Source organism: Zootoca vivipara, chromosome 12 (genome assembly GCF_963506605.1).
Source record: "Zootoca vivipara chromosome 12, rZooViv1.1, whole genome shotgun sequence".
Lineage (NCBI taxonomy): Eukaryota > Metazoa > Chordata > Lepidosauria > Squamata > Lacertidae > Zootoca > Zootoca vivipara.
Window position 1 is genome coordinate 8,827,449 of NC_083287.1, and position 12,142 is coordinate 8,839,590.

Sequence of the window (12,142 nt, forward strand, 5' to 3'; positions counted from 1 at the left end):
CATCTGAGGTTTCACACTAGTTACTCCTGTGTTCATTAATAAATGAATTTACTTTCCTTCTATATCTTAAAGCAGGCATCCCCAAACATCCGCCCTCCAGATGTTTTGGACTACAATTCCCATCATCCCTGACCACTGGTCCTGTTAGCTAGGATCATGGGAGTTGTAGGCCAAAACATCTGGAGGGCCGCAGTTTGGGGATGCCTGTCTTAAAGTAATAAATTTCCCAAGGGAATATTTTGGTTAAAATGCCTTTCTCAGTACTGGATAAACTGATTAAAGTTGAAGTAAAAATTATTAATACTGACTACTCCTTCACAACCTCATATAAATGTCACTAAAGGCATCAGTTTTACCTAGAGTATTCCAAATTCTCTCTACTCAGGCTTTAAGAAGTGGTTCAGTTCTCTTCCATTTGTAAATGATTTTTATTTAAACAGCAATAAGTTGGTTACGTTTTGCTGAGTTGTAGATTTCTGGTCATTTAAATATCCTGTCTCAAAGATGACTGGATATAATAGCTTATATCCAATTGTTGTACTCAAAGCAGACCCTTTGAAATTAATAGATTTTAGTTACTGAAGTCTATTAATATTAAAGAGTCAACTCTGAAGACAAATCAGTTGGATATCATTGAGTGTAGTAGATTGTTTACTAATTAGTGACCAAGACCTCCATCCAAACAGAAGTGAATTCTGTGCAGTGCGGGCATATTTCTTGAATAGTTGTATATTTAATATGAGAGGTGTGAAGTCCCATCTATACACAGTCCTAATGTTATTCTCCCTAAGATTTTTTATACTGTTTAATATATTAGTCAAAAATATGATATTCCACACAATTTTATTTAAATTTAATTTTCTTTTCACAGTCTAACACTTTAAATATTTTGGAGAGAGCTTTTCTAATTGTGAGCTGGTGGTTTTTGGCTAGGGTATAAAACTGTGTCTGATATGGCAGTGGCATTGCCCATAATAAATTGGAACTCTCTTGATATACTGGATAGTTATTCTATATACTCTTCCTGTGTAGTGGAAACACATGATTCAAAACCTGCATTTTTTGTAATGTGTCTTATAATTAGTTCTCTAACAAGAGACTTTTTGTAGTGAAGGTAAAATGTGTGAGTTAAATATCTTGCTGTTAATTATACTTACAAAAACACTAGCTTGATACTCAGCAGCATTCTTAAAATGCCCCTGAATGTGACAATGAGATACTAGCTTTAAATGTATTGCTCCAATGAGAACTATATTCTTCTTCCACCCTTACGCTAGGCTAGGAAGGTGTTTTGAAGACCAGTAGGGAGGACCAATAGATGCTGGAGCAGGTGCAATGTGAGTTGGTTAGGTTTGTAAGGGCATAGGTTTGATGCCAAAGAAAGGATAAAAGCTATTAGGGTGTATGAGAAAGATGACTTATGACCCTGTCCAGATTCAGTAATGATACCATTCTCCTCTTATCCTTTAAAACTCTGAAGCTGATGAGATTGAAATTAATTCATACATGTGATAGTACCATCAAATTCCATCATGTTCTCGTCCCAGATGTCCTCAGGTTGTCATCTGCTTGAAACTACATAAGGAGTTAATCTCATGAGAAACAAATATATGTGAATGCATGGCATTGTGAGAAGGTTGGTGATTGTGATTAAGCTGTTTTTCAGTGTGAAACCCCTGGGTTCCACAGAACAGAATTTGAAAACCATAAAAATAAAATATAAATTTCCTTAAGGTTTTCCCAGTCAGAAAGGAGAGAGATCTCACTCTTCAAAGAAAAATCTCATCTAAAACAATTTTGGCAAATAAGATTAACATACCCACATTTTATTTCATGTATCTGAGATGTATTATTCTACCATTTCTCTCTCCATCTGTTGTGTTTGTCATCAAAGTCAACTGATTTTTCTGATCATAGTGAAACTGCAGCTGATTATTTTAGCCGCTCTAATCGTAGGGGAAGCATTGTTTCTGAGTTGGATGATGTCAGCATTCCAGACATGAACAGTGTGAGTGTTTGATAATGTGCTGATGTTATCACTGTAGGTTTACTAATGACTGTCCTTTTTCTTTTGTAAATGTACTAATATTCTAGTAATGCTTGCTGATTTTAGTATAAAATGTTGCTAGCTGTGCAGAATATTACATATATAAGACTTATTTAAAATATAGAATCCAACTTGCATGGTCTTCGTCTTTTAAAAAGAAACTCCATTTAACTTGATCATGTTGCAGAGTGTTTAACTTTAATATCTGTATACCAAGGTCTAAATTTGCATGCAAAACTGTTCTTAATTATAGATTGTCTTAATTACATACATTTGTAAATAGTACTATAATTTTTAATGGCACTTTAATTTTTTAATGGCACTATTGGAATTTGAATATAATTATATACCGGTATATTCAAATTCCAATAACAAGTTGTCCGATGCTATGTAACAGACATGCATGATATTCATTACAACCCTATAAATGACTGCATGGTTTAAAAACAGAAAAAGTTTGAACTATAGCATTCCTGCTTGTAAGTTCATTTGCATTTGGATCACAAAAAATATCTCTAAAGAGATTTCTGTAAATTCCAACTTCTATGCAACCTGGTTTTCATTTATTATGGTACATGCCCCTCCCCTTGACAGGTTTCTGTAGGGAAGAAGGTACACAACATGAATCATAGCCAAAAATTGACAAAGGCATCACTTTAAGGCTATGCTTCTCAGGTGTGACTTCAGCTGAGCCTTCCTCCTCCTATACCAACTGCCATCAAAGGAAGGGGAAGCAGCACTTAGGCACCCCTCCATCATGCCTAGATACAGCTACAGCAGTGAACCCCTACTATGTACATGAAGCCAAATTATCCTGTTAACGTTTTTAAAACTAGTTATCTTTTCTAAGATGCCTTAGGAAGGCTTTGCTCTGAAAGGTGTCATAAAAGTACTTAGAATAAATAAAATAATATATATAGGGCAAATGTTGACACAACACTCTGATAATTTACTCAAGTGTTTTTTACTTTGGCACTTGATACTCTGATTGCTGTTAATGAAACCTGATTAGCATTGATTGTGGTTGAGCTCAGTGTTTAATTCCTTAATGATGATTAAGTCTAGGTTGGTAGGGCCAATTTGTACATGAGAAGGGAAGGACTAGAATGAGAAAGGACATTCTCTGATCTGCTTCTGATCTCAAGAATTCCAGTTCTTCCTCTTGTTTATAAACTACCTCTTAAAGGAGCTGGGAGAAGACTGATACTGCCTGAGAAAGTGAAAAACCAGATCCTCTCACTAATTTAATCAAGCTGGCATAGCAAACCAGATGGTGCAAGAGAAGTCTGCTAGTACCTCCCCCCAAAGAAAATGACAGGCATATAGCACTTAGATTCATGATACCTGCGATAAAGTGAGATAATGATAAATCATTCGCCAGTCATGGCCTAGTATCTGCTATTGCTCATACATAAATCCTGGCTAGGATCAAGAGAGCTTTGTGCACTGTGCTTCTGATTCTCTTTCACTTTCTCTCTCCCATCCTTCTCCCCCCTCCTCCCTCGCCCTCCCCTCTCCTGCTTTTCTGGTAGCAGTCAAAATTCATGAAATGGCCACTTCAGTGACAGATTTTTGGAAAGCATTGAAGTGGGAGGCTTAAGAGGGCTTGTGTGTGTGTGGTCCTTCAGATCATGGATGTGGAACAATGGTTCCCCAGATGTTACGCTGCAGCTCCCATCATTCCCAGTCGGCAATGGCAATGGTCAGGAATGATGGGAGTTGTAGGGCCATCCCTGCTTAAATCCTGGTCTGTCTTTTCATAAAATACCCAAGGCAGCTATAATAGGTACACTGGCTTTTGGGCGAATGATTCAAACTCTTGTGCTAAATGATGGTTTACAAAGGCAAATATATTTTCATTTGTTCAGAATGTAATGTATATCTAATTTTGGGAATTAGCTGCAAATTTAGTGATAAGTATATACAGATAATTTCATTTGGTTGGTTATCCTCAGCCACTCCTTCAGCCGTAATGACGTCACCCAGATGTCCACCACTGTAAAAAGAAAACCTCACTTTCTTTGTTTTCATTAGACTGCGTAAGCTCACTGGAAAGCTATTTACAAAAGCTATAAGTCACATTCTAATTCTTTTTGAGATTTTGTGCCACAACTGAAAGTTTGATTGCAAACACCATTTTTAGAGATGAAGTGACATTGAGTGGTTGGTTACAGTTGCTAGCTAGTAGCTTGGTTCCCTGTTTCCAGTACCTAGAGATTCAAGAAATTGGATAAATACTTTGAGATACTGTTAACATTCTGCTGGCTATAGAAACTGGAGGTGCAGTCGCTACAGTCATTCAAAATGCATCATAGCATGCTAGACGTGGAGAAAGACATTCAAACCTGACCAGCTCAGCATTACAAGAAAATTGCATATTCTTGCAGCCTGCCATTAATACCTGCTAGCCTTGATAGTTAGTTAACTTTCCAGATAGTGTTTGCTGCCCTGGGCTCCTTTAGAAAGCAGGGAAAGAATGAACTTTTGATAATGATAATAAATATTTGAACATGTGAAGAAAATTTATGGAGCTAAATCATGATGTTTTGCTTCATAACTTTCTGAGAGGGTTAAAATCTTTTTAAAACGAAAACTCAGAGTCAGAGGCCTTTGTGGAAGGCCTTTGCAGGTGCCATTGTGTCTCTGGGTGCTGGGTTAGCAGCAATCCCTGAACTAGAGTACCATGAATTAAAACCATATATAAAGGTAAAGGTAAAGGGACCCCTGACCATTAGGTCCAGCCGCAGATGACTCTGGGGTTGTGGCGCTCATCTTGCTTTACTGGCCGGGGGGGGGGGGGCGTACAGCTTTCGAACTGCTAGGTGGGCAACAGCAGGGACCGAGCAATGGGAGCTCACCTCATCGTGGGGATTCGAACTGCCGACTTTCTGATCAGTGAGCCCTAGTTTTTCATAAATTATGCTTCCTGTTCATAATTCGTACAACAGATTACTAATGAAATAGCATTGTTTATGTTGTCTGTCCTGGTAGCAATTGCAAATAATGAAAAACTTTTCTTAACCCATTTACTACTAAACTTTTATTTTGGAAAGCAGAAATGGAGAAAAATGTTCATAAATTAGTAAAGCTTACATGTTTAAAATATATTACTTAGTGAATTTCCGGTAGTCAATAGACTTTTTTCAAAAAAAACAACAACCACACAACCATTACTGAAATTATATTCATTGAATTTACTTTGTGTGCTTGGCTTGACAAAAGGCTAGCCTAAGAAGCAACTTATTGTCAATAAGGCATTGTGTTAATTTGTAGGACTGATACTACCTTGTGCGGAGCTGTTGATTCTGAAGTTTTGTTAAATGCAAATGCAATAGTCAGGTGGAGGAAAAGGAAGAAGGAAACTTTCATTGTGTAATACTGTTTCAGCTTTGTATTGACATGGATGAAAAAGGGGTCCCAGTTACTCAGATTTCTAATTCAAAGAAATGATTCAAATTTAATATTATTAACACTTTTCTTTTTTTCAGCTGGAAGAAAAGAGTGACAGGCCATATTCTGACTTGTATACAAGGGTGAGTGTTTAAAGATATTTGAACAACTTTAAAACATACCAAAGTCTGCATATTGATGCCAATTCAAAAAAACATGGTAGGATATCTGGAGATTCTCCAACCTCCTGTGTGTTGCTGATTGTCTTCATTATATTTTTTCAAGTATTTGTTTGACAGGATATGGTGTATCATCTACATCAGCTGTGATCATTGGGTCTGATTGGATACGCAGTCCAAAATATCTAGAGGGCACCAGACTGGAGAAGATTACAAATAATGTTGTGCCAGATCTATAACCCATTTGTAAGAAGATAATTTTAAAATAAGTTCTGCTCCTGTAAGAGCTGTTTGATGAAAAAGGACATTTGGATAGACTGAACTATATGGGAACTTAGAGAATATATTTCCTTGAAAAGACTGATAAACTCGTTTGGAAGTTTTTAGTACAGGCATCTCCCCATTTACACAGGGGTTACATTCCCATGTACCACACCTATATGTGAAATCGTATATAGTGGGGAATGCCATCTAAAACACCTGTAAACTCCTAAACCTCTGGAAACCCTTGAAAAAACGAACATCACTTCTCAGACTGGCATGAATGGTGGCAGTGATGACTCAATCTTCCTCATCACTGGAGGATGATGTAGAAACAACGACAAGAGGATAAAGCAGTACCTCAAAGTATCCGGCTTGCAGTTGTAAAGGCTTTTGGGATTGCTAGCTGTTTTCCTGCTCTTTTCACGCCATTTTTGCACTTTTCCTCTTCTTTGGAGGCCGGTTTTGCCATTTTTTGCATCTTTTCAGAGTTTAATTTGATTTATTTAATTATTTCCTGGCCCCACACATAGACACGGTCACACACAACTCGAATGTGTGTAAGTGGAGAGACACTTGAATGTTGAAATCTGAACTTCATAGTGTGTTGGGGAAAGCTCTTGAAATGTATGGGAGCTTTTATGCCATGTTTTTCTTTCTTTAGCCAGCGTCTCGCAATTCAGCAACTCCTTTGAGTGGAAACTCATCTAGACGAGGAAGTGGAGATACTAGCAGTCTAGTGGATCCTGATACCTCCTTAAGTGAATTGCGGGTGAGCAGACTTTCATAGGCTAAAAATAAAAGGTTATCCTCCTTCATTTGGAGAGGAAGAAATAGACATTGAATAAGACTACAAAACAGAATCAAAGCACCTTTTTAAAAGCAATCAGGGGTTTGGGTTTTTAAATTTTCCTTTGATTACAAAATGCTTGCTGCAGGACTGTGTGGGATATAAAATTAATAACATACCAGGCACTTTTGTTTATACATAACACTATGCCAATGCTGTTTGAAAAAGAAACTAAACTCCGCAGCAGTCTTACTCTTGGTTACATGGGAAGAGAAGAGGGGGAGGCAAGGAGCATGTCCGGCACATTGCTCAGACTTCTGGAGGTTTCATCTGTGTAATTAGTGCTAAATGTAGGAGTTCAGCATTTAAAACATCACCTATTGATCAGGCTTCTTATTCTTAACCATCCCTTAGCAGTCTGAAAGAAGTAGGGAATTATTTGTACTGTTTAGAAATGGCTGTAATTGTTTAGCTGTAAAGATTTTAGTTCATATTGATGGGTATATCTTTTCAGTATAGTATCCAAGATAAGATTGTGGTGCCTTTTATGTTTGAAATTAGATGGTATGATACTTCGAGGGTGTGAGATTTGGGTAATAAAACATTTCAATTTACAAACATTATACATTATTTCCTCCATTTTTTAGCTTTGTAGAAACCACTGAATTAAAAATCCACATATGTCAGTCAAGTTAGAAAATTAAGAATACAGCAGTAATTTAATTTGTTCAAGTGAAACACACACTAATCTAAATTCCTGGGCTTTAATCACAGAGTTCAATAGTAAGTTCTTTGCAATGTTCTTATGCAATGGTTCATTCCTATGTCCTGCAGGATATCTATGATCTTAAGGACCAGATACAAGATGTAGAAGGGAGATACATGCAGGGACTTAAAGAACTAAAGGTATAGCAGGGTTTCTCCCAAGCATGCATTCTCTATGGTAATATGTCAGCAATTAAGTTTTTGCCAGTTTCACTAACAGAGCTTTACTAACACCTCACTTTTTAAAAGATCTTGCCTAACGTACAAACTAAAAATTGGTTCATATTTTAATATATATATGTATCTGCCAATGATCCCCCCCGTATGTTTAAGTGTTTAATGTGTATGTGAAAAAGGCAGTGAACTTTCTGTTCCACTAAAGTAAATAATATAGGAAGTTTAGCAGATGCTTTTGTATTGTTTGCAGTTCCATTTTATTTTTTTAATTAGCAACTGGATATTACCAATAGTATGATTAGGGACTGGGGGGGGGGCGCAGCTGAGTTTCAAAATAATAATAATATTGGACCCGAAATTTATTCCAAGAAATAATTATTTAAACTCCCACTTTCATAGACTGTAAAAACATAAAAGTACAATTTATTATTTTATTTTTGGCATGCTAAAAGCAAACACAGAAAACTTTGGTGTGATCCATTTAAGCAAACACAGAAAACTTTGGAATGATCCTATATATCTTTTTGCCTCACGTGGATTACCAGCTTGGATTAAAAATTGCAGAGGCAATTCCTATTCAAACATTTATAGAGGCTCCTCTCAGTTATGGAATTCCTTTTCACTAGAAAACATACAAAGGTCAAACCTAAATGTCTTCTTAGAAAGCTTACTATACTCCCAAAGAATTTTGGGTAACCTAGCCAATTGGCTCAAGTTAAAGATATTTCTACAAGCTGGTATAGAATGTGAGCCCTTTCCCTGGTTCTGTGAACCTTAACAACTACTTTGTGTAAAAATGTTTTCCATTTTCACTAATCATCCCAGTTACCACTTTAGATATTGGAATCTCTCTACTGCAGGAGCTACTGTATGGCTTGACAATAAATGGCAACATTTACATATCACAATTTTATCATGAACACACTGCTGGCTTCAGCTCTGTTCCTTCCCTAGCAGGAGCAACAAACCATAAATCCTGAATTAGCATTACATCTGAACCAAGGGCTGTAGTTTAGGTCAAAACATGCCATGATATAAAGCCAGGATTTGTCCTTGGCTGTTTGTGGTGTGTCTAGGCAAAACAAACTTAGTCTCCCATTCCACCCATTTGGATGTAACACTGAGCCAGGCATCGTGGCTTGTTGTTCCTATATGCACTAGGGGAGTAGTAAAGTAGAAGTGATTTCTGCATTCACAACAAACCATTAATTGTGGTTTACTGTGATGTCCAAAGTGGACCATTGTGGAAACTTCAACCAAAAGTGCAGGTAACTGGAAATTTTGCCTATAATATAAATCCTATTGCAGTTTAAGGTTTTTCATGATCTCTCATGCAGAGTAACTGATAGTCAATGGTTGGGTTCCAAAGAGGTGAAAATATAATAGCTAGCATATCCACTTGTTTGCTTTTATCTTTTAATTTTGGTGATATAATTATCTTCTTTTACACCTTACCCTTGTCTGTACTGGCTTCATTGTTTGGTGCTATATAAATCATATCTATAAAAAGCAAATGTAACTATATTCATTTGTAAGGGGGGGGGCTGAAAATGTACAGTTGGCAATACCTTTATTAGGACCAACCAAAATGTCACAAAATTGTAGTAAGCTTCTGAAAAACCTATTGGAACTGAAACTATAAATTGACCATGTTGGTATAAAAAGTAGTACCAATTTTGAGACATAGTTGTGTGTTTTGAAATAAATTATGACACTGATTTGCCAACTCAGGCCAGTTCCTTCCACTGTATTTTTGCAAGTTTTTCTACCTTACTTGCCTCCCATCTGCATTCTTCTCTTCCTTTCCCATCCACTTTCTAGCTAATCACACGTAAAAATATGTCATCCCTGAATAGATACACCCATTAAATAATTATGGTGTGTACACACCTTGCAAAAGAGGAAAGTTCAGAGAACTAACATGATGCTTTTAGCCATAATTGTTCATGCTTTCCCACACTGTCTGCTTGTCTGTTTAGAGCAAAAATGCTTTGGGGCAGGGCTTGTCCTATTCTGCATTTCATTTGGCACTTTTGTAGAAGTCGGTTTTGAAGTGGAGGTAATATTGCAATGCACCACAATATAGTTTAATGTTCTGTACTTCACAGGAAAGCATGCATGTAAAAATGAAATAATTGTATGTTTTAGAAGGAAATACCATTTTCAAAAACTGACTGATTTAGAAGTTTATTTCCCCGAGTGTATGCTAGTATTCACCCCTCCCCATTTTTTGGAGAGTGAATAAAGGTAGACATGAACTGATTATATTGAGACTGCTTTAAAGCTGATGTTTATTGCATTTTTGGGATTTTACAATATTTCATATAAAGGTACAAGTCAAGATCCAGTGTAGTGTAATTGTGCTTCTCCATTCTCTCCTTCCTCCAACACCACATGTGTCCCCAAAATCTGCCCCAGTGGATTGGGAAACCCTCAAGCAGATTTGGGTCTGCAGGGGCTGGATGCGAGAAATGACAAGTTTCATTTCACTAGCAGATGGGCATAATTGTGCTTCACCCATAAATTACATTGTTAATGCCTTAAAAACTTCTTATTTATAGTTAGATGACCAGTGAGACCTGTAGCATAATGTTGAAGTGCAAACTCAACCCCCCGAGTGGGTTACTCCTGTTCAGGGCTCCAACCATCCTGCAAAAGGAGCCCTGTAATGCTGTTTAGGCCTCAGGGTTGTAAATAATGCCCCCCCAGTCTTCCCATGCTCTTACCCCCAAACCCACGTATTTTATAGCAATGTAGCTGGAAAGATACAGCTCTGAAGCTAGGAAAGCTTAACACCCAATCTCCCCCTCCAAGATACTACATGCTATCTGGGACTTGAGTAGATCTGCTCCTGCTTTTTTATCCAGCCTCCATTTTCCCTTTGAAGTCGTTTAACGTAGTCTGTCAAAATGCTTGAGTTTGTTTGCCTGATCTGTCATCTTTAGACGTTACTCCTCCTTCACTGCCATCAACGGTGTAAATTCACAGGTTCTTGACAGGTAGTTTTGGAGATGGTTGTTTAAATACTATTGTCTTTTAATTTACAAATTTATGTACTTCTGTGTACTAGGCCATCCAAAGTATGTTAGCAGCAACTCCTTTTTTTTAAAGTTACCGTTTCATCTTGAATGAAAAAATCGCCGAAAATCCTTTGTGCGCATGTGTATGGGCCTCTCCCGACCCAGAAGCGGTCATTTCCGATGCACTTCCGGGTCGGGGGGGCCCATACGCATGCGCACAAGCGATTTTCGGCAATATTTTTCCGACCGTGTGCGCATGCGCACGGGCGCGCACTCCCCCGCCCTCCGGCCCGCTGCGCGCGCACTCCCCTACCCTCCGCGCGATCAGCGCGGCGGGCACCGGCCCGAAGCCCGGTAAGTCTGGGGACCCCTGCTCTAGCCCATAAAGGTTTACGCCGAAGTGCATTGTTAGTCTAAAGTGCCACAAGACTTTTGCTGTTTTCTGAGCAGATTAACACAACTACCTCTCTGTAAATGCTTTTTTAAAGGCTTTCATGTGTAAAACAATTGCTTGGCTTACTGGCATTCTGCTAGAAGAATAAGAGAAAAATAAGTTATGTGATTAACATTTTTCTATAGGTACCTATTTATTTGACTTCTGCAGATTTATTATTGGGTTCTGTTAAAGATAGTTGAGTCCGTGAAATATAAAACATAAGTCTGTTTGCTATTTTAGGGAAATTGTATTATGTATTTCTAATGTTTAATATGGTAAGTTGAGTAAAATTAAGTTTAATAAGATCTTACATTATGTATCTAGGAGTCACTTGCTGAAGTTGAGGAGAAATTTAAAAAAGCAATGGTTTCTAATGCCCAACTGGATAATGAGAAAAATAACTTAATCTATCAAGTGGATACTCTAAAGGATGTCATTGAGGAAAGAGAGGAGCAGTTAGCAGAATATTACAGAGAAAATGAAGATAAGACAAAGGTATTTGTATTTTCTGTATTACTAATAACGAATTTGCATTAATAGCTAAATATTAAGAAGCTTAAGAGTATGTTTCTGCACGCCTGTAATTTGTTAAACAACTTGGTCTCTGTAATTTTAATGAAGATGAAAACTTTACAAGGTTAATTTTGTTGATGGGCTCACAAGTAGGAAAATGTAATGATTTTTAAGACCATTGAATGTTTTTCTGCAGTTTACAAATAGATTGGTTTGCATTCAACCATTTTCAGGCTTATTTAGGCAATAACTTATCCTGGGGTAATCCAGGTCATTGCTTGTTTAATCTTAGGTTAGTTACTTTCTATTCCTTTGAATTACCAGCAGTCTGGCCTCTGTTAAACTAATTGGCTACATTGACCAATAGTTTTCAGAATGAGAGGTTCTTTTCAAAAGGCAGCAACCAGTTGTCTGCAAAGTTGAAAGTTGCTCTGGTCCTTAGCTGCAAGCAGAGGCTTAAGACACAGTAACTGCATCAGTAAAGAGATTTACTTGCAGCTAAGTGCATAACTTGATTATCATGCTTTCTTCAAACTTCTCTAACCAGATACCCACCAAATGTTT

General features: G+C 37.4%; 1 protein-coding gene across 15 annotated transcripts in view; it reads left to right on the plus strand.

The window, feature by feature from the left end:
* LRRFIP2 (LRR binding FLII interacting protein 2) overlaps nucleotides 1-12,142 on the plus strand; it is a 53,864-nt gene that overhangs the window by 28,518 nt on the left and 13,204 nt on the right. For 6 of the 15 annotated variants that reach the window (XM_035128791.2, XM_035128797.2, XM_060280594.1 and 3 more), the window contains 5 exons: nucleotides 1,895-2,008; nucleotides 5,536-5,580; nucleotides 6,542-6,649; nucleotides 7,502-7,573; nucleotides 11,390-11,560. In XM_035128791.2, coding sequence (XP_034984682.1) covers nucleotides 1,895-2,008; nucleotides 5,536-5,580; nucleotides 6,542-6,649; nucleotides 7,502-7,573; nucleotides 11,390-11,560 — 510 coding nt within the window. The remainder of the gene's footprint in view (nucleotides 1-1,894; nucleotides 2,009-5,535; nucleotides 5,581-6,541; nucleotides 6,650-7,501; nucleotides 7,574-11,389; nucleotides 11,561-12,142) is intronic. The other 9 variants (XM_035128801.2, XM_035128802.2, XM_035128803.2 and 6 more) reach the window with 3 other exon arrangements.